Source organism: Pseudorca crassidens, chromosome 7, assembly GCF_039906515.1.
Source record: "Pseudorca crassidens isolate mPseCra1 chromosome 7, mPseCra1.hap1, whole genome shotgun sequence".
NCBI classification, from domain to species: Eukaryota; Metazoa; Chordata; class Mammalia; order Artiodactyla; family Delphinidae; genus Pseudorca; species Pseudorca crassidens.
The window spans coordinates 80,597,578-80,620,821 of NC_090302.1; the positions used below are offsets into that span (position 1 = coordinate 80,597,578).

At 42.8% G+C, this 23,244-nt stretch overlaps 1 protein-coding gene across 1 annotated transcript; it reads right to left on the reverse strand.

The window, feature by feature from the left end:
- Nucleotides 1–13,988: 13,988 nt before the first annotated feature.
- Nucleotides 13,989–16,953, reverse strand: LOC137227955 (translationally-controlled tumor protein-like). Its single transcript, XM_067744618.1, has one exon. The coding sequence runs from the start codon at nucleotides 16,241–16,243 to the stop codon at nucleotides 15,725–15,727; it is 519 nt and encodes a 172-aa protein (XP_067600719.1). The 5' UTR covers nucleotides 16,244–16,953; the 3' UTR covers nucleotides 13,989–15,724.
- Between the last annotated feature and the right edge of the window lie 6,291 nt (nucleotides 16,954–23,244).

Consider the following 23,244-nt stretch of genomic DNA (forward strand, 5'->3'; position numbering starts at 1 on the left):
GACTCAGAGGAGTGACTCTGTAAATACTTGTGGTTTAAAGAGAAAAGAAGGAAAACGAATATTTATTGAGCCCATGTGAAGTGCCCAGTGCAAGATGTTTTATAGAAATTACTTTACTTTTCCACAGCAACTCTGAAGTACCATCATCATCATCATCATCATCACTCCTCAGAAAGAGTTAATTCAAAACATACTGCTAACAAGTTGCAGAGTCAGGATTAAAACCCAGGTCTCCCTAACTCCAAACATAGTGCTTTATTTTCTCCAAAATCATTAGTGTTTTTGCCTGCCCCTCCCCATGGGACTGTAAGCTTCTAGAGACAAGGGGAGCATGTCTTTTCATGTCTGAATTTCTAGCTCATAGCAGGCATACTCAGTATTTTTTAAATGAAGAGTGATACTTTCAATGGTTATCTTTTAAAATTCTGTTTTTCACTTTTTTTTATATATTTTATTTATTTATTTATTGGCTGTGTTGGGTCTTCATTGCTGTGTGCGGGCTTTCTCTAGTTGCACCAAGCGGGGGCTACTCTTCGTTGCGGTGCAAGGGCTTCTCATTGCGGTGGCTTCTCTTATTGCAGAGCACGGGCTCCAGGCGTGCAGGCTTCAGTAGTTGTGGCTTGCAGGCTCTAGAGCACAGGCTCAGTAGTTGTGGCACACAGGCTTAGTTGCTCCATGGCATGTGGGATCTTCCCGGACCAGGGCTCAAACCCGTGTCCCCTGCATTGGCAGGCGGAATCTTAACCATTGTGCCACAAGGGGAGCCCTTCACTTCTATGTTTTGCTTACAAAGGAGATGCAGAAACCAATACATACCCACCTGCATGTCCAAATTATAACTCAGCAAATTCTAGAGATGGAAAGAATACAAGGCAAGTTTGACCTTGGGTTTATTGTTTGCCCGCTATGTGCCTAGCTTTGCTCTGGGCTCTGTGAACAATTAAAAACAAAAAACCTGACACAGTGCTTCACTGTAGTAGGTGATAAATAAATGTCTACTGAGAAAAGGAAGAGAGGGACTTCCCTGGTGGTCCAGTGGTAAAGAATCCGCCTTCCAATACAGGGGACACGGGTTCAATCCCTGGTGCAGGAACTAAGATCCCACATGCAGTGGGGCAATGGAGCCCGTGCGCCACAACTACTGAGCTTGCGCACTTCAATGAGAGAGCCCACGTGCTGCAAACTACAGAGCCCATGCACTCTGGAGCCCACTCGCCACAACTAGAGAGAGAAAACCAGCACGCCACAACTAGAGAGAAGCCTGTGAGCCGCAACGAAAGATCCCGCATGCCTCAACTAAGACCTGACGCAGCCATTAAAAAAAAGAAGAAAGAAAAAGAAAAGGAAGAGAGACAGACAGGGGAAGGTGGGTTGCCGAATATTCCAGGCAGGGGAAATTGTGTGAACAGCAGGCAGAGGGGGAAATAAACGCAAGGTAGGCTCAAAGAATAGTTTGGCTAAAGGGAGTGTTCTTTGGGGGTCAGTGTAGTGGATGATAAAATTATAGAGGTCAGTAGCATCTGATTGTATAGTATCTTGATGCTAAGCTAAGGAATTTATTTCTTCCTATTACTAATCCCAGCTAAAATGCACTTTCCAGAGGAATTGGAATGTCAAATGGGTTTCTAGAAGCAGAAAAGCCTCCTTAGAGACGCTGAGGAATTAAGATCTAATGGTGGAATGACAGGTGGAGGGGTGGATATTTTAGATGAGGAGGCCACCCCCTCAGATCCTCTGCTGATATGGTGCCAGTTCTGCCAACTTGAGGGTGGGCAGCTGTGCTCGCTAAAGAAAGAATATTTTCACTCAGCACTCACTTGCCTGTCAATTTTCAGTTCCTGAGTAAACTTAAGCAAAACTTTCCTATTGGGCTTCCAAGAACATGCACATGGTAGTCGCCAGGAGAAATCTGCTCTGACAAGGATGAGGAAAATTCCCAGCCTGGCTGTGGAAGAAAGTGCACCTCCCATAGCACACTGGCAGGGGAAGGCGGGGGCTTAATAACCTGTTCAGCCCAGACTTTCCCTGACATTCCGCCAGCCAAACACTAATCTCCCAGCAGCCTGGGCCTTGTTCCGGGCCAAAGATAGCTCAGTATGGCCTTTTGCAGGGACAGAATGGCTACACCTGTTGGCTTCTTAAAGTAAGATCAAATGTCTTTGGGGTGAAGGACAAAACCACAGTGCTACTCAACATTTCTGATACCGGGCTCTGCTCTAGGGGAAATTGTGACGTTAGGTCATGGATCTGGGAAATGACTTGTGAGCTCATCTCCTTCAGCTTCCTGGCAGGCAAGGAAACATTATCCTTATTGTAAAAAGGAGGATCTGAGGCCCAGAGAGATTAGCTGTTATGCTTTCCTCTCCCTAGGCTGCCCCTTTGATGAACAATTATTGTTGCCTACTAAATAAATGCCTGAGACTAAATTGGACAATGGGAGACAATGAATCAGATTCTGTCCTCAAGGCTTTCATAATCTATTAGGGAAACAGATATGTCAATTCTTTTTTTCTCCAGCTTTGATGAGATATAACTGACATATAACATTGTATAAATTTAAGATATACAATGTGATGATTTGATACACATATATGTTGCTGAATGTTTACACAATAGGGTTAGATAACAAGTCCTTCACCTTACATTATTACCATTTTGTGGGGGTTCTGTTTGTTTGTTTGTTTTGGTGGTACTGTGTGGCCTGCAGGAGGGATCTTTGTTCCCCGACCAGGGATCAAACCTGTGCCCTGCAGTGGAAGCGCAGAGTCCTAACCACTGGCCTGCCAGGGAATTCCCTCTTTTGTGGTGTTGTTATGGTGAGAACATGAAAGCTCTACTCTCATAGCAGCTTTAAGTATACAAGACAGTATTGTTAACTGTAATCACCATACTGTACATTAGATCTTCAGAACTTATTGTCTTATAACTGAAAGTTTGTATCCTTGACCAACATCTCCTCCATGTAAATCCTTCCAGTGTAGGAAAATACTAGAGAATTAATTATGCCAGAGGGGATGGGGATGGGGTACCAGCTAAGACCTCAGAGAGGAGAAACTATGCAAGCAGGATGTGAAAAAATGGAGATGCCTCTGGGTTAGAAAGGAGTAGGGGGGCATTCCTGGTAGGGAAGGGACTCCAGCATGGTCAAACGTCTGAAGACAAGACAGTGCAGAGCAAGTTCAGGGGAAGGTAAATGGCCCCATGAGGCTGGATAGAGGGGTATAGAATGCAGTAATAGTGATTAAGCTGGAAACATGAAGGACCTAGATAAAATTTAGAATTTTATCTTGAAGGCTGGAAGATATGGCAGGGATTTCAGCAGAAATGTGTTGTTTTTTTGTTTGTTTGTTTGTTTTGCGGTACGCGGGCCTCTCACCGTTGTGGCCTCTCCCGTTGCGGAGCACAGGCTCCGGACGCGCAGCCTCAGCGGCCATGGCTCACAGGCCTAGCCGCTCCGCGGCATGTGGGATCTTCCCGGACCGGGGCAGGAACCCATGTCCTCTGCATCGGCAGGCGGACTCTCAAGCACTGCGCCACCAGGGAAGCCCAGAAATGTGTTTCATAAAAATAATAAGTTATGTGGAGGATGACTGAACTGATAATGTTATGGACATTCCCACTCTTCATCCTCAGTCTGGAGATTTCAGGCCTCCCTGACCAATTTACCCCTTTATCTAACCTGCTCCCAGATTTCTTCAGAAAAGGCATGAGAGTCTGACAACAGCTCAAATAGTGCCCACCTCTTACTTCCCTCCCAAATTAATTTAATCAGGTTCTTTAGGTGGCAAGGAACTAAATAACACTAAAATTACTTTCATTCATTTATGCCAGAAGAATTTATTGAGTACATATTATGTGCCAGGTATTATTTTCATGGAGCTTACAATCTAGTAAGGAAACCAGGGTGTGCTGGAGCTGGCTCCTGTGGGCTCATGAGAGTCAATTGCTAAATTTTCAGAAATTTTGCAAGTCCTCAAAAATTAAATTACATAAACTTAAAGTTAAATAAGTTATATAAAAATAAAGATAATAAATATTCCAATTCATTGCCTTCTAATAATTTCACTATTATCTATGCTAATGTATCTGTGTGGTGGAAGAACTACATAATGGTGTGCTACTATGCATTTCTTCCTAACTCATGTTCAGTGACATCATTGTTGGCAGCTTGAGATAGGCTATGGTGGGAGTATTTACCCACAGAAATCAGCAAATGCTACAAATGAGGGCTAGTTTCGGTCATTGTCTAGACTTAAGAAAGTGATGGAGAAAATATGAATAATGCATATTAAAAGTGTGTCTATAGCTGTTACATTGTGGATACCACAAAAATTAAATAAATATTTTTCCACCATTCAAAAGCTATTATTCAGGGACTTCCCCAGTGGTTAAAAATCCGCCTTCCAATGCAGAGGAAGCAGGTTCGATCCTTGGCCGGGGAACTAAGATCCCACATGCCGCAGGGCAACTAAAACTGCATGCCACAACTAGAGAGCCCGCACTCTGCAACTACTGAGCCCGCGCATTCTGGAGCCCACACGCCACAAGTAGAGAGAAGCCCTTGCACCACAACAAAGATCCCACGTGCCGGCAACTAAAACAAATAAATAAATTTGTCAAATAAATAAATAAAAAGCTATTGTTCAATTCAGCAAGTAAGTTACTCACGTCTCTGATGAATGAGAGACATTCCTACACTTTCCTCTTACTTAGTGTGTGATAAGAAGTATACACATGTTGGGAATTCCTGGGTGGTCCAGTGGTTAGGACTCTGTGCTTCCACTGCACGGGGCACGGGTTTGATTCCTAGTCAGGGAACTAAGATCTCACATGCCAGGTGTCGTGGCCAAAAAAAAAAAGTATACACATGTAACGCAATTCTGCTCCTGGGTATATGTTAGAAAAAAACAAAAACACTAATTCAAAAATATACATGCACCCCAATGTTCATAGTAACACTATTTACAATTGCCAAGATATGGAAGCAATCTAAGTGTACATTAACAGATGAAAGGATAAAGAAGATGTGGTGTATATATACAATGGAATACTACTCAGCCATATAAAAGAATGAAATTTGGGGGCTTCCCTGGTGGCGCAGTGGTTGAGAGTCCGCCTGCCGATGCAGGGGACACGGGTTCGTGCCGCGGTCTGGGAAGATCCCACATGCCGTGGAGCGGCTAGGTCCGTGAGCCATGGCCGCTGAGCCTGCGCGTCCAGAGCCTGTGCTCCGCAAAGGGAGAGGCCACAACAGTGAGAGGCCCGCGTACCACAAACAAAACAAAACAAACTATTATGTATAAAATAAGCTACAGGGGCTTCCCTGGTGGCGCAGTGGTTAAGAATCCGCCTGCCAGTGCAGGGGACACAGGTTCGAGCCCTGGTCTGGGAAGATTCCACATGCCGAGGAGCAACTAAGCTCGTGCACCATGACTACTGAGCCTGCACTCTAGAGTCCAAAAGCCACAACTACCGAGCCCTCATGCCACAAGTACTGAAGTCCGTGCACTCTAGGGCCCATGCTCCTCAACAGGAGAAGCCACCACAATGAGAAGCCCACGCACTGCAACAAAGAGTAGCCCCTACTCGCTGCAACTAGAGACAGCCCACACGTAGCAATGAAGACCCAAAGCAACCCAATAAATAAATAAATAAAAATTATGAATAAATAAATAAAATAAGCTACAGGGGAATTCCCTGGTAGTCCAATGGTTAAGACCTGGGGTTTTCACTGCCCGGGTTCAATCCCTTTACAGGAAACTAAGATCCTGCAAGCCAAAAGTGGCATGGCCAAAAAAAAAAGCTACAAGGATGGATTGTACAACACAGGGAATATAGCCAATATTTTATAATAACTATGAATGGAGTATAATCTTTAAAAATTATGAATCACTATATTGTACAACTGTAACTCACATAATATTGTACATCAACTATACCTCAATAAAATTTAGAAACAAAAATTTTAAGGAAATATACAGTTGTCCCTTGGTATTGTTGATGAAAAAATTAATCAATAGTCAATCTAAAAAAAGTGGAAAATTTTACTAGAGCCAACCTGAGGATTATAACCTGGGAGACAGTTTTTCAGAAACTTTGAGGGCTGTTCTGTCCCTTGGAGGTCAAAGTACAATTATAGAAGTTCTTGAGACAAAGGGTTTACATCAAATGACATATTATTGATAGTTTACACAATCCAGATCTACAGGTACAAAGAAGTGGCTCCTGAGTCACGTTGGCCCCTTGCAAGATTAAGAAGGAAGGTTATCTCCTAATGAGTTGTGACTCTTGATGAGATTAAAAAGGAATGTTATCGCCTAAGGAGGTCTGGTTAATGCAGATGCACAATACACAGTAAAGGGGAGGGAGGAGGCCCAAAGGGGCAAAGAAAAAATTTATGTTTAAATATTTTTGTCTTGCCGTTAATTATGAATTTTATTTCATTAGCATCCAGAGGGATTGGTTCCAAGATCCCACCCCACCCCCGAGAGGATGTATCCACAGATGTTCAAGTATATTATATAAAATGGCATAGTATTTGCATTTAACCTAGCTATACACGTGTCCTCCCATATACTGTTTTTTTTTTTTTTTTGGCAGTGCCAGGGGCTTGCAAGATCTTAGTTCCCCGACCAGGGGTTGAACCCACACCCTAGACAATGAAAGCTCGGAGTCCTAACCACTGGACTGCCAGGGAATTCCCCCTCCCGTATACTTTAAATTATCTAGATTACTTATAATACCTAATACAATGTAAATGCTATGTAAAGAGTTTCTGGTGCACAAGAAATTCAAGTTTTGCTTTTTGGAACTTTGTGGAACTTTTAAAAAATATTTTCCAACCTCCCTTGGTTGAATCTGTGGATGTGAACCCACAGATACAGAGGGCTGGAAGACAAACTGTATTTGGCCCCTGGTTCCTGGCACAAAGCTCCTAAAATCTTTGTAATTATCTCAGTGGGAGGATTGTCTGTCTTTTGTTATTCATAATAAGCCCTTTCTCTCCCACCTGAGTTATCCTAATGGATGACCTGGAGGAGTTCCCTACACAGCCTCAGGATGGAGCTGGTTATCAGGAAGACCCAGTGATTAGAGAGTTGGAACTTTCAGTCCCGCCCACGGAACTCAGGGAAGATTTGATGAGCTTCTGGACTGGATGGTGGTACACCCCAATTCCACTCTTGCTCTCAAGATCCTTCTGGACCTTGACCCGTGTACCTCTTTATCTGGCTGCTCATCTGTATCCTTTATAATATCCTTTACAATAAACTGGTAAACATAAGTAAATATTTCCCTGAGATTTGTGACCTGTTTTAACAAATGAAGAACCCAAGGAGTGGGTCATGGGAACCTCTAGTTTACAGCCGGTTGGTCAGAAGTCCAGGTGCAATGTGCGCTTACAGTTGGCATCTAAATTGAGGGCAGTCCTGTAGGACTGAGCCCCTAACCTGTGAGATCTGACACATAGTGTCAGAACTGAGTTACAATGGAGGGTACCCAGTCTGTGTGCACCTGAGAACTGGAGAATTACTTGGTGGTGTTGGACAACACTCTATACACAAAAATATCAGCCAATTTTTATGCTGGAACTACACTTGTTAGCTGCAAAGATAGACTGGCCATGGATACAAGAGTTTGTCAAATAGCAACAAAAGCATTCTGTGAGAATATGGAATTTACAGTAAGAGCATTTATATTTTGTTATATGTAAATTGTGTTTTACACATCCTTTGTATCACTAAACTTATAAATAAAATTAGGTATGTAGGGCTTCCCTGGGGCACAGTGGTTACGAATCTGCCTGCCAAGGCAGGGGACATGGGTTCAAGCCCTGGTCCGGGAAGATCCCGCATGCCGCGGAGCAGCTAAGCCCGTGCACCACAACTACTGAGCCTGCACTCTAGAGCCTGTGAGCCACAACTACTGAGCCCGTGAGCCACAACTACTGAAGCCCACACACCTAGAGCTCATGCTCCGCAACAAGAGAAGCCACTGCAATGAGAAGCCCGCGCACCGCAACAAAGAGTGGCACCCCGCTTCCCCCCCCGCCGCAACCAGAGAAAAGCCCTCATGCAGCAACTAAGACCCAATGCAGCCAAAAATGAAATAAATTAAAAAAAAATTAGGTATGTATATATATACGTTTGAAACTGAGAAGGGCTCTGTGGGGCCCTCCAGGATACAAAAGCCTTACTGTGTCCCCTATTTCTTGTTTGTAGGAAAAAGGCTTCATTAAGCTTCCTTGACCTTCCCTAAGTTTAAAAGGGCAGATTCAGAAAGTTGCTAATCAGGGAAGGGAGGGGTTGCAGAAACAAGGGAGGAACAGTCAAGAAACATTAGTGCAGCCTTGGGGTAGGGTCCTGTTTCCTCCTCAAGGAATATACAAAATAGGGACCTCCACTGCAAGGGGCATGGGTTCGATCCCTGGCTGGGGAACTAGGATCCCACATGTCTCGCAGTGTGGCCAAAAATAAAGCAGGGGGGGGGGGGGATATACAAAACAATATCTTTGAGTTATTTTGTGAGAACTAAGGTCCCTGAGCACAAGATTCCTGGAGCTCTGCCCTGTTACCTCACCACCAACCAACTGGAAGAAAGTCACACACCCTGCAGCCCTCACCCCAAATTTTGCCTATAAAAACCTTTCCCCAAAAACCATTAGGGATTATAGCTGATTCACTTTGTTATAAAGCAGAAACTAACACACCATTGTAAAGCAATTATACTCTAATAAAGGTGTTAAAAAAATTAAAAACAAAAACCATTGGGGAGTTTGAGCGTGGCCCTGCAATAAACCTTTTTCTGCTCCAAACTCCGATGTTTCGGTATGTTTGCCCTCGCTGTCCGTCAGGCTCGTGAACTGTGTTCTGTAACACATTCATACCGTTACCAAAAGCTTGGCCTTTCTGTACACTGGTGACAAATCAAATCTCAGAGACAGAGTTTTGGGTGAAGTAGAGAAGGATAGCTTTATTACTTTGCCAGGCAAAAGGGGGCACAGTGGGCTCCTGCCTCGGAAAAACTATGTGTCTCAACCCGGGAGGATTTGATGAGGGTTTATAACAATAGTTCAAAGGTGGGGTCTCTGACAAGATTAGAGTGCGAGCAAGGCCTGCCCTCCTTAATCTCGTCTTGGTCTCCTAATCTTGATGAGCTTCTCTGATCCCTTTAATCTTGCTTGCGTGGTTTTTTGGCTACTCCTCCCTTGATGAGCAACCATTTGAATCTGCCCTTTGGAACTCAGGGAAGGTCATGGAGGCTGGTGTCTTGGCCACAAGAAGTGGGGGACAAAAAGGCCTCCATGCCTGGAAGCCCCACCGGGCCCCGCTCGGTTTCAATAGTTTTCAGAGAGCTAGTTGTTAAACATTTTACCAGCATACCCGTTCGAAGAAAAAGACAGTAAATAGACATAATATAATGTGAGGTTTTGGGACTTCCCTGGTGGCGCAGTGGTTAAGAATCTGCCTGCCAATGCAGGGGACACGGGTTCGAGCCCTGGTCCTTGACGATTCCACATGCCATGGAGCAACTAAGCCTGTGTGCCACACAACTGAGCCTGTTCTCTAGAGCCCATGAGCCGCAACTACTGAGCCCATGTATCACAACCACCGAAGCCCACGCGCCTAGAGCCCATGCTCTGCAACAAAGAAAAGCCACCACAATGAATAGCCCACGCACCACAACAAAGAGTAGCCCCCGTTCACCACAACTAGAGAAAGCCCGCACACAGCAATGAAGACCCAACACAGCCAAAAATAAATAAATTAATAAATAAATTAATTAATTGAAAAACAAAACGTGAGGTCTTAAGGACTAGGAGAAATAATAAACAGATACTGGGGTCAGAGTGTCAGGGAATGTGCTATTTTGGATGGGCAGTCGGGGAAGGTCTCTATAATAAGATAACAGCTGAACAGAGACCTGAATGAACTGAGGGAGTGAGCCACGTGAAGAGTGTCTCAAGTAGAGAAACTGAAACTGTGTAACTCAGACTGGGACTTGAACCCATGGGTTGGGACTTGAACCCAGCAAAAACCCAGATTGGGACTTGAACTCATGGTCTTTTAATGGACATCACACACCTTGTCTCAGTTTCTTAAGGTCTCATTACAGAAAGAATTCAAAGACAAAGTGATAGGTAAGAAGTGTATTTATTTAGAGAGAAACACACTCCACAGACAGAATGTGGACCATCTCAGGAGAGAGCAGCACCAGGGTATGGGTTTGTCAGTTTTTATAGAGGTGGGTAATTTCATAGGCTAATGAGTGGGAGGAGTATGCCAGCTATTTTGGGAAAGGGGTGGGGATTCCCAGAAATTGGGCCACCGCCCACTTTTTCACCTTTATGGTAGGCCTTGGAACTGTCATGGCGCCTGTGGGTGTGTCATTTAGTGTGCTCAGGGTCTGGCGGAAGTCAATCATCAGCCAACTTGGACCTATTGGTTCTAATCAGTTTATGTCATGTCCTCAGACTATGTGATTCTTTTTTTTGAATTTTATTTAATTTATTTTTTTATATAGCAGATTCTTATCAGTTATCTATTTTATACATATTAGTGTATATATATCAATCCCAATCTCCCAATTCATCCCACCACCACCACCCCCCTGCAAACCAGTTCATCTGTACCATTTTTCTAGGTTCCACATATATGCGTTAATATACCATATTTGTTTTTCTCTTTCTGACTTACTTCACTCTGTATGACAGTCTCTAGATTCATCCACGTCTCTACAAATGACCCAATTTCGTTCCTTTTTATGGCTGAGTAATATTCCATTGTATATATGTACCACATCTTCTTTATCCATTCGTCTGTCGATGGGCATTTAGGTTGCTTCCATGACCTGGCTATTGTAAATAGTGCTGCAATGAATATTGGGGTGCATGTGTCTTTTTGAATTATGGTTTTCTCTAGGTATATGTCCAGTAGTGGGATTGCTGGGTCATATGGTAGTTCTAGTTTTAGTTTCTTAAGGAACCTCCATACTGTTCTCCATAGTGGCTGTATCAATTTACATTCCCACCAACAGTGCAAGAGGGTTCTCTTTTCTCCACACCATCTCCAGCTTTTGTTGTTTGCAGATTTTCTGATGATGCCCATTCTAACTGGTGTGAGGTGATACCTCATTGTAGTTTTGATTTGCATTTCTCTAATAATTAGTGATGTTGAGCAGCTTTTCATGTGCTTCTTGGCCATCTGTATGTCTTCTTTGGAGAAATGTCTATTTACGTCTTCTGCCCATTTTTGGATTGGGTTGCTTGTTTTTTAATATTGAGCTGCATGAGCTATTTATATATTTTGGAGATTAATCCTTTGTCCGTTGGTTCATTTGCAAATATTTTCTCCCATTCTGAGAGTTGTGTTTTTGTCTTGTTTGTAGTTTTCTTTGCTTTGCAAAAGCTTTTAAGTTTCATTAGGTCCCATTTGTATATCTTTGTTTTTATTTCCATTACTCTAGGAGGTGGATCAAAAAAGATCTTGCAGGCTTCCCTGGTGGCGCAGTGGTTGAGAGTCCGCCTGCCAATGCAGGGGACACAGGTTCGTGCCCCGGTCCGGGAAGATCCCACATGCCGCGGAGCGGCTGGGCCCGTGAGCCATGGCCGCTGAGCCTGCGTGTCCGGAGCCTGTGCTCCACAACGGGAGAGGCCACAACAGTGAGAGACCCGCGTACCACAAAAAAAAAAAAAAAGATTTTGCTGTGATTTATGTCAAAGAGTGTTCTTCCTATATTTTCCTCTAAGAGTTTTATAGGGCCCTGTCTTACATTTAGGTCTCTAATCCATTTTGAGTTTATTTTTGTGTATGACGGGAGTGTTCTAATTTCATTCTTTTACATGTAGCTGTCCAGATTTCCCAGCACCACTTATTGAAGAGACTCTCTTTTCTCCATTGTATACTCTTGTCTCCTTTGTCATAGATTAGTTGACCATAGGTGTGTGGGTTTATCTCTGGGCTTTCTATCCTGTTTCATTGATCTATATTTCTGTTTTTGTGCCAGTACTATATTGTCTTGATTACTGTAGCTTTGTAGTATAGTCTGAAGTCAGGAAGTCTGATTCCTCCAGCTCCGTTTGTTTCCCTCAAGACTGCTTTGGCTATTTGGGGTCTTTTGTGTCTCCATACAAATTTTAAGATTTTTTGTTCTAGCTCTGTAAAAAATGCCACTTGTAATTTGATAGGGATTCCATTGAATCTGTAGATTGCTTTGGGTAGTATAGTCATTTTCACAGTATTGATTCTTCCAATCCAAGAACATGGTATATCTCTCCATCTGTTTGTGTCATCTTTAATTTCTTCCATCAGTGTCTTATAGTTTTCTGAGTACAGGGCTTTTACCTCCTTAGGTAGGGTTATTCCTAGGTATTTTATTCTTTTTGTTGCAATGGTGAATGGGATTGTTTCCTTAATTTCTCTTTCTAATCTTTCGTTGTTAGTGTATAGGAATGCAAGAGATTTCTATACATTAATTTTGTATCTTGCAACTTTGCCAAATTCATTGATTAGCTCTAGTAGTTTTCTGGTGGCATCTTTAGGATTCTCCACATATAACATCATGTCATCTACAAACAGTGATAATTTTACTTCTTGTGTTCCTTTTATTTCTTTTTCTTCTCTGATAGCCGTGGCTAGGACTTCTAAAACTATGTTGAATAATAGTGGCAAGAGTGGACATTCTTGTCTTGTTCCTGGTCTTAGAGGAAATGCTTCCAGTTTTTTACAATTGAGAATGTTTGCTGTGGGTTTGTCATATATGGCCTTAATTATGTTGAGGTAGGTTCCCTCTATGCCCACTTTCTGGAGAGTTTTTATCATAAATGGGTGTTGAGTTTTGTCAAAAGTTTTTTCTGCATGTATTGAGATGATCATATGGTTTTTATTCTTCAGTTTGTTAATATGGTGTATCACATTGATTGATTTGCATGTATTGAAGAATCCTTGCATCCCTGGGATAAATTCCACTCGATCATGGTGTATAATCCTTTTAATGTGTTGTTGGATTCTGTCTGCTAGTATTTTGTTGAGGATTTTTGCATCTATATTCTTCAGTGATATTGGTCTGTAATTTTCTTTTTTTGTAGTATCTTTGTCTGGTTTTGGTATCAGTGTGATGGTGGCCTCACAGAATGAGTTTGCAAGTGTTCCTTCCTCTGCCATTTTTTGGAAGAGTTTGAGAAGGATGGGTGTTAGCTCTTCTCTAAATGTTTGATAGAATTCACCTGTGAAGCCATCTGGCCCCTTTGTTGGAAGATTTTAAATCACAGTTTCAATTTCACTGCTTGTCATTGGTCTGTTCATATTTTCTGTTTCTTCCTGGTTCGGTCTTGGAAGCTTATACCTTTCTAAGAATTTGTCCATTTCTTTCAGATTGTCCATTTTTTTGGCATAGAGTTGCTTGTAGTAGTCTCTTAGGATGCTTTGTTTTTCTGCAGTGTCTGTTGTAACTTCTCCTTTTTCATTTCTAATTTTATTGATTTGAGTCCTCTCCCTCTTTTTCTTGATGAGTCTGGCTAAAGGTTTATCAATTTTGTTTATCTTCTCGAAGAACCAGCTTTTAGTTTTATTGATCTTTGCTATTGTTTTCTTTGTTTCTATTTCATTTATTTCTGCTCTGATCTTTATGATTTATTTCCTTCTACTAACTTTGGGTTTTGTTTGTCCTTCTTCCTCTAGTTGCTTTAGGTGTAAGGTTAGATTGTTTATTTGAGATTTTTCTTGTTTCTTGAGGTGAGCTTGTATGGTTATAAACTTCCCTCTTAGAACTGCTTGTGCTGCATCCCATAGGTTTTGGATCGTCATGTTTTCATTGGCATTTGCCTTGAGGTTTTTTTTGATTTCCTCTTTGATTTCTTCAGTGATCTCTTGGTTATTTAGTAACATATTGTTTAGCCTCCATGTTTTTGTGGTTTTTACTTTTTTTTCTCTGTAATTTATTTCTAATCTCATAGCGTTGTGGTCAGAAAAGATGCTTGTTATGATTTCAATTTTCTTAAATTTACGGAGGCTTGATTCATGACCCAAGATATGATCTATCCTTGAGAATGTTCCATGTGCACTTGAGAAGAAAGTGTAATCTGCTGTTTTCAGATGGAATGTCCTATAAATATCAATTAAATCTATCTGGTCTATGTGTCATTTAAAGCTTGTGTTTCCTTATTAATTTTCTGTCTCGATCATCTGTCCATTGGTGTAAGTGAGGTGTTAAAGTCCCCCACTATTATTGTGTTACTGTTGATTTCCTCTTTTATAGCTGGTAGCATTTCCCTTATGTATTGAGGTACTCCTGTGTTGGGTGCATATGTATTTATAATTGTTATATATCTTCTCCTTGGATTGATCCCTTGATCATTATGTAGTATCCTTCCTTGTCTCTTGTAACATTCTTTATTTTAAAGTCTATTTTATCGATATGAGTATTGCTACTCTATCTTTCTTTTGATTTCCATTTGCATGGAATATTTTTTCTATCCCTTCACAGTCTGTATGTGTCCCTAGGTCTGAAGTGGGTCTCTTGGAGACAGCATATATATGGGTCTTGTTTTGGCATCCATTCAGCAAGACTGTGTCTTTTGGTTGGAGCATTTAATCCATTCACGTTTTAGGTAATTATCAGTATGTATGTTCCTATGACCATTTTCTTAATTGTTATGGATTTGTTTTTGTAGGTCCTTTTCTTCTCTTGTGTTTCCCACTTAGAGAAGTCCTTTTAGCATTTGTTGTAGAGCTGGTTTGGTGATGCTGCATTCTCTTAGCTTTTGCTTGTCTGTAAAGCTTTTTTGGTTTTTTTATTCCTATCAAATCCAATATAATCAACTGAAAAATTTATAAAATAATTATTTAACATATAAAATGTCACTAGGAATAAAATAATCAGTTTGGGCTTTTCATCTGTTCTCTTTTTTAAAATTTTAAAATTTTATTTATTTTTTATACAGCAGGTTCTTATTAATCATCAATTTTATACATATCAGTGTATACCTGTCAATCCCAATCGCCCAATTCATCACACCACCACCCCACCTCCCTGCGTTGTCTGTAAAGCTTTTGATTTCTCCATCAAATCTGAATGAGATCCTTGCCAGGTAGAGTAATCTTGGTTGTAGGTTCTTCCCTTTCATCACTTTAAATATATTGTGCCAGTCCCTTCTGGCTTGTAGAGTTTCTGATGAGAAATCAGCTGTTAACCTTATGGGAGTTCCCTTGTATGTTATTTGTCGTTTTTCCCTTGTTGCTTTCAATAACTTTTCTTTGTCTTTATTTTTTGTCAGTTTGATTACTATGTGTCTCGGCGTGTTTCTTCTTGGGTTTATCCTGCCTTGGACTCTCTGTGCTTTCTGGACTTGGGTGGCTATTTCCTTTCCCACGTTAGGGAAGTTTTCAACTATAATCTCTTCAAATATTTTCTCGGGTCCTTTCTCTCTTCTCCTTCTGGGACCCTTATAATGTGAATGTTGTTGTGTTTAATATTGTCCCAAAAGTCTCTTAGACTGTCTTCATTTCTTTACATTCCTTTTTCTTTTCATTTTATTTTTAGACAACCTACATGACATGTTTTTTTATTTTCCTCAAAAACAGTGCCTCCGCTCCAAACAAATCAACATCAAAACGAAGAGCTCAAGTTGACATCAGTCCCATTTGTCTAAGTCTTGGTTTTATGTGGATGAAAAGCAGCAGCCAGCCAGTTATGATGAGCAGGTGATAGATCCAAACAGCCAAATTTGTTAACATTTTTCAATTTCTAGACCATCCTTAAAGAAAATCATATTTGGTATCACACAATCCTCACAGTAGTCCAGCAGAGCAACCATGCCATCTGGATTCATGTTTTCACCAATAAAGAACTGATAGTTTTTGAAATTACCAAGGATGTGCTTGATTTGTCCTGCAGTTCCTGTCATAAAAGGTTTTACCCTTTCTGGTCTCTGTTCTTCAAGCTTCCCTTTGATTGACTTCATGTAATCCTTGATGTAGTTCTTGTAGGCTTCTTTTGTGAAGCTGGTTTCTTGCACGTGATTGTTCATGACAGTATCCACACCAGTGATTACTGTGCTTTCAGTACCTTTGCCCTCAGGGCCTTCAGAGGAGGCATTTCCACCAATGAGCGAGTCATCAATGTTACCCTCTCTCCTACTGACCATCTTCCCCTCCACCTCCAGACACAGCCTATCCGCAATCTCCTGGATCTTGTACATGTCAGGGAACATCTCATCATGGTTGATGAGGTCCTGGTAGATGATCATGATGGCGACTGGAGGGAGACAACGGTGGCACTAGCTTAGTAGGAGCCCGGAGCTCAGAGAGAGCGCAGTGCAGCAGAAGCGGCACTTGCAGGGAGGGGGGAGTGGGCGGAAAAGCCATTCTTTTTTCTTTATTCTGTTCCAAGGCAGTGAATTCCACCATTCAGTCTTCCAGGTCACTTATCCGTTCTTCTGCCTCAGTTATTCTGCTATTGATTCCTTCTAGTGTATTTTTCATTTCAGTGATTGTATTGTTCATCTCTGTTTGTTAATTCTTCTATGTGTTTGTTCTTTAATTCTTCTAGGTCTTTGTTAAACATTTCTTTCATCTTCTCAATCTTTGCCTCCATTCTTTTTCCGAGGTCTTGGATCATCTTCATATCATTATTCTGAACTCTTTTTCTGGAAGGTTTCCTATCTCCACTTCATTTAGTTGTATTTCTGGGGTTTTATCTTGTTCCTTCATCTGGTACAAAGTCCTCTGCCTTTTCATTTTGTCTATTCTTCTGTGAGTGTGGTTTTCCTTCCACAGGCTGCAGAAGTTCTTCTTGCTTCTGCTGTCTGCCCTCTGGTGGATGAGGCTCTATGTCATTCTTTGAAAGGTTGTGCCCTGCCCCTTCTCTCCTGTTTCAAAACCAGCAAGGACAGGGACTTCCCTGGTGGCGCAGTGGTTAAGACTCTGTGCTCCCAATGCAGGAGGCCTGGGTTTGACCCCTGGTCTGGGAGCTAGATCCCACAAGCATGCAGCAACTAAGAGTTAGCATGCCACAACTAAGGAGCTGGTGAGCTGCAGCTAAGACCCAATGCAAGCAAATAAATAAATAAAACACACACACACACACACACACACACACGAGCTGATTTAAAAAAAAGAACCAGAAAGGACAAAGTCTGTGAGGGGGGAATGTGCTTGTGTGTTCTGGGAATAGCAAAGAGGCTGGTTTGGCTTGAGCCTGGTAAGCCAGCAGGGAGCAGTAGATTGAGATCCAAAAATTGGAGACGACCTTACAACGGTAGAGATCTTGAGGTTGATTCTACTCTGAGAGATGGTAAGCATTGGAGCGTTTTACAGAGCAGTGTCATGATCTGAATTTACATTTTTAAAAGACTGCTCAGGCAGCTGTGTGAACAGACTGTATGAGGAGTGGAGGAGCTTGGGAAGGTAAGGAAGCTGGAGACCGGTCAGAAGGTGAGAGATGATGTGGCTTGGACCAAGGAGGCAGCAGTGGAGTTGATGAGAAGCAGTTAGATTTTAGATATATTTTGAAAATCTACCTGACAGGAAACACTGTGGATGTCGGGTGTGAGAGAAAGAGATGAGTCAAGGATGACTCTAAGGTTTTTGGCCTGAGCAACTGGAAGACTGAAATACCATATACATGAAAGAAATCAGAAAATGGCTGGGGGAGGGCAGGTTGGAAGCCATGGTGGAAATTTTACTGGTTAGAGGCTTGAACGAACTTTCTGGAATGATGGGGATGTTCTCTCATTTAGAGTGGTGGTTGCCTGGGGGTAAACACTGTAAAAACTCACTGAACTGAATTTTTAGTATCTCTGCATTTTATTTTATATAAATTATACCTAAACACACACACACACTTTTATTGATAACGGGGAAGACTTAAGAAAAAAGGAGTTTATTTTAAAGGTTACACATGAGAGAGAATGGGATCCATATTGGAAACTCGTTGAGATTGATCCTCCCATCTCTCTCATGGGGGTCCCTGCATCTCCCCGTGCTTCGGCATCTTCATCACTTTCTCTTTTTTTGTTAATAATTTTATTTTATTTCATTTATTTATTTTATTTTATTTTATTTTACTTTTTTTGTCTGCCTTGGGTCTTCATTGCTGCGTGTGGGCTTTCTCTAGTTGTGGCGAGTGGGGGCTACTCTTGTGGCTACTCTTTCATTGTGCTGCGCGGGCTTCTCATTGTGGTGGCTTCTCTTGTTGTGGAGCATGGGCTGTAGGCATGCAGGTTTCAGTAGTCGCAGCACGCGGGCTCAGGAGTTGTGGCTCATGGGCTTAGTTGCTCTGTGGCATGTGGGATCTTCCCGGACCAGGGATCAAACCCATGTCCCCTGCATTGGCAGGTGGATTTTTAACCACTGCATCACCAGGGAAGTCCTTCATCACTTTCTTAAACTGTGACAATCAACAAAACAAGCTGATTTGTAGTATTTGCTGATTTCTGTGACATGAATATTCCCACCATATTTCAAGCCACAGGCTACATCAAGCTACAACATCATCCTTGGAGGCGGTAGATTGAAGTAGTGGAGAACACAGACTTCAGTGCAGGCAAGTTCTTTACCTCTCTGGGACTGTTTCCTCATCTGTAAAATGAGAAGGTGCTACTAATGCTGTCACCATAGGGTTGTTATGAGGATTAAAGGAGTTAATATGTGGCATCTTGTACCTTTTAACTGTTAATAGCTCTGCTGTTACTTTACTGTGTGTCCTTGGGCAAGACCCTTCCTCTCTCTGCATCTTAGTTCCTGTATTTGTAAAACATAGAGGTTTTGTTATAAATAATCTTTGAAGTCCTTCCAGCTCTAGAAATCTTAGGGCCTTCTATGACTCCAGTTACAGAGAAATCTCAGCCTCCCTCTCTGGGTTTTAAGCTCTATTCCTGAAATCACAGGTACAAGGCACCTGAGTGGTGTGAGAAACAGCCAGGTAGATTCCAAAGTGGATTCAGTCTGAAGTGGAAAGTTAAAATTGTCAGGCTTGATTTCAGCCTGGGAAAACTCCTCCTAAGCCAAAAATTTCCAGCATTTGCGACTCTTAACTGGCAGCTCCAGGTGCTGGTCAGTTTGAACTGCTTCATTTGGATGCCTGCCAGGAGCCTTTGTTTAGGAACTTTCTGATTTTCCCCTGCTAAGTAGGTACTGAAGGGAATACCTTTTTTTTCTTTTCTTTTCTTTGTTGTTTGTTTCTTTTTTTTAATTTTATTTACTTATTTATTTTTGGCTGTGTTGGGTCTTCGTTGCTGCACGCAGGCTTTCTCTACTTGCAGCGAGCGGGGGCTACTCTTCGTTGCGGTGCACGGGCTTCTCATTGCGGTGGCTTCTCTTGTTGCGGAGCACAGGCTCTAGGCGTGAGGGCTTCAGCAGTTGCGGCACGTGGGCTCAGTAGTTGTGGCTCACAGGCTCTAGAGTGTAGGCTCACTAGTTGTGGTGCATAGGCTTAGTTGCTTTGTGGCATGTGGGATCTTCCTGGACCAGTGCTCGAACCCCTGTCCCCTGCATTGGCAGGTGGATTCCTAACCACTGTGCCACCAGGGAAGTCCCTCTTTTCTTTGTTTTAATGGAGAGAAACAGTAATAAAAAGAAGAAAACAAATACAGAGAGAGACTAGGTTAATAGAAATAGATTAATAGAAGTAGAGAAAAAAACACCAAGAGAAAGAGATTTTTCCTACATTTTCTAACAAAAGAAGACAAATACAAACAGAGCTGAAGACAAAATAAGAGCTGATTCCTACCACAAGTCTGGAGAATTTCTCGGAAAGGATCATGTTTAAAATAAATACACATGCAGCACAGGTGGAGGTATTTCTTGCCTTTTCCTCTACCAACTCTTAAGTCTGAGGTAACTCCTGTAACCCCTACTCCCAAATGCCCAATGGAATAATTTTACATATTTTTCCATTCAGACCCATATTCTCCTGGTTAAATTCTGTAGGACCTAGACTTATCACCTTAGAACCAAAGATTCTAAACTGAAAAGTGATCTCAGAGCATACCTCCTCTCCCTGCAGTATTTTACATATGAAGAAACCAAGGCTCAGAGAGGTTGAGTAACTTGTCAAGGTCCCACAGACATGTGACAGAGCTAGGTTAGGTGGTAATTCATATATCTCAGTGGCACTTGTCCTATCTATGAGGGTCCCAGAAATAAACAGATGGATAATTGAGAGTTTAATAAAGGAAAAGCAACAAGAAATGATGCAGTATCCCAGGGCCAATGACAGTGGGAAACTTGATCACTATGGGACCTGAGGGGACAAAGGGAGGAAGCAGAGAGCGTATGAAAGGTGTCTGCAGAGACCCTGCTTTTAGGAAGGTGGGGTGTATGATGGGGAATAAACAATCTCACATCCCTCTTTTTCCCACTTTTAGCCTCCATTGGCTGAACCTAACTAGAAGCCAGAGGACAAGGAAGTCTGTTGATAAAAGAGCAAACTGAGGCACTGAACAGGGAGGGTGGAAAGCAGATCTGGAGGCTACAAGGAAGCAACCTATCGCCATTCTATTCACTGAAATTTCAAACAATGCTGTTCATGCCCCATAATTTGGCCTTAAAGTGTGCAACACAGCAAGTTGTCAGGAACATAAGATACAACAGGAGTCAAGAAAGCTCCAAGTTAGGACACTGAGCTGTCATATAGTGCTGGAAGCAGAAGACTAGCTGGGTGGATGGAAGTTTCCAGGGGCTGCTCTGCTCCTCAGCCCAGTGCCGAACCCACACAGACTTGGCGGAGAGCCTTTCAACAGCCCTGCCCTCAAGGAATCCAAGTCTAGTCTGCAAAGGGTGAGGCCTGACCGTAGATGACTCCTCCTGGAGACCTGCATGATGCTGATGGGCAGGGAAGACTTCTCCACCAGGGCGACTTCCTGGAGAATCAAAAGTGATGCCAACTAGGGCCTCCCTGGTGGCACAGTGGTTGAGAGTCCGCCTGCCGATGCAGGGGACATGGGTTCGTGCCCCCGTCCGGGAAGATCCCACATGCCGCGGAGCGGCTGGGCCTGTGAGCCATGGCCGCTGAGCCTGCGCGTCTGGAGCCTGTGCTCCGCAACAGGAGAGGCCACAGCAGTGAGAGGCCTGTGTACCGCAAAAAAAAAAAAAAAAAGTTAAAAAAAAAAAAAGTGTTGCCAACTATAGGAGAGAGGGGCTGGCGTCTCTGTCCTGGGACATGTGAGGAGATAGTTTGGTGGAAGCTCAGGGAGACCTAGGGAAACTTCTCCTTCCTCAGAATAAAGTTACTTCTGCAGGCATCTCCTGATTTCACAGTTCCTTTTGGCTGTATCCTGTCTCCTCCCCTCCCACTCTTATACCTCTCTTCCCTGAAGCCAAAGGAGTCTGAGGTGGAGTTAATAAGATTCTCAAAAGCAAGTTAAGCCAGTTCCTGCAGGCCTGAACATGTTCTGTTGAGGAGTAGCCCCTGCAGAAAACTACTGTCCCCAACTGTAGCCACAGTCAGCTACAAATAGTGCAGAAAGAGGGGTAAGAGCTCAGAGAAAACACAAATCGGCACCTGACTCCAAACATAGATGAACCCAAACTGGACCTGTAGATGCTGGGGTCTTGCCTGCAGGGCAGAGCTAATGCTCATCGTGCCCTAACCCTGGTCAGCAGTGGCCACTTCTAAAAACATCTCTTTCCTTGAGGCCTTGCTCCAATTCTACCAGCTCAGCTTCTAGCAGAGTTCTAAGAGAAGCTGCATTCCAACAATGACTCAAGAAGCCCAGCTTTCAGCTTCTCTCTCTAGGGTTGTTCAGGTCCCCTGTGTCCTAGGGAAAAGCCACACATGGCTCCCTTTGGCAGGAGCAGCCTGGGTAAGCCTCTCACCTCTCTGTGGTTAAAAGGGGAGGATGCAACCAGGAAGTGTAAAGGGGCCCCTAGTTCTAGCTTGGGTAAAGGCCTGGCTGGACGCTTGAAGGCTTGGATCCTTTTGTCCAAGATAACTCCAGCTAGTTCCCATGCTCCTGGCTGTCCCATAGTCACAATTATTTGGACTGAGTTTAAGTGAGGGAGGTTGGCCATCTTCCAGGGACTGTGAAATCTACGAATGCTTCACAGTTGTGCCCTATTTCAAAGCACCTTCACATCCCTTATCGCAGAAGTTCACAATCAGCCCAGAGAGACTCAAACAGCCTACAGTCAAACAGCTGGTTAATGATTAGAGACAGGATACAACTAGGAACATCAACCTCAGATCCAGTGCTCTTTCTCCAAGCTGGCTCCTACCTAATTCCTCCAACCAATGCTCAGTTTATTGAATTTGGAGATGCCCTGGCAACATCCTGTTGTTCCTTGAACAGCAAGGTCTATCTGGCTTTAAACAACACACACACACACACACATACTTTTGAGAAATTGTGTGCATATATTTTTGTAAGTCAAATCTGTACATAAATGCATAGGGGAGCTTGGTTCAAGGATTGTCACTCTGAAAAGTTCATTATAGAAAACAAAACAAAAAGACCTCCTTAAAGACTTACATTACACTACAGCCCTGCCTACCTCTCCTCCCTCCCTTCTTAAAAAAATGTTTTGTGCATATCTTTGATCACACTCCATATGGAGTTTGTTTATACAGGGGTGGTGCCTCCAGAGGTTGGGAAGTAAGTTCTGGCTCCCCCTACTGGGCTCATGATGAATTCATTGGCCCAAAGGAATTTTCTCAGTCTTCCCAGAAGATTCTGGGGCTCTGGGGACGATCATGTTCCTGCCTGTGCTTGGAAAGACCCCAAAAAACAGGGCTCCCTGAGGAAGGGTGTGATCATAGAAGACTTTCTAAAAGAGGTCCTGAACTACACCTTGAAAGATTTTGACAGGAGGAGTTGGTGGTGAGCAATCTTGAGAAAGGGAAGTGCTGTGTGAATTAAGAGGATTGGATGAGCTGGCTGGCCTAAGCAGGATGTTTGTACCCCAGGAAAGGGAAGTGAGGAATTTTCGTTCTAGAATTTTTGAGCAAAGGAGCAATCAATATTCTCTCTCCTCCTTTATTACTAACTTCTTATTCACAACCAGCACATGTTGAAGAAAAACTGGGAGGGTGTATTTTAAGTGACACTACTAGAAAATACAGATAAGCAAAGGAATAAAAAAAATATCATTGAGGGACTTCCCTGGCGGTGCAGTGTGGTTAGGAATCCGCCTGCCAATGCAGGGGACATGGGTTCGAGCCGTGGTCCGGGAAGATCCCACATGCCGTGGTGCAACTAAGCCTGTGCACAACTACTGAGCCTGTGCTCTAGAGCCTGTGAATCACAGCTAC

Excerpts from the sequence above, each read along its gene's own strand:
- LOC137227955 (XM_067744618.1), bottom strand. The coding sequence starts at position 16,243 with ATGATCATCTACCAGGACCTCATCAACCATGATGAGATGTTCCCTGAC.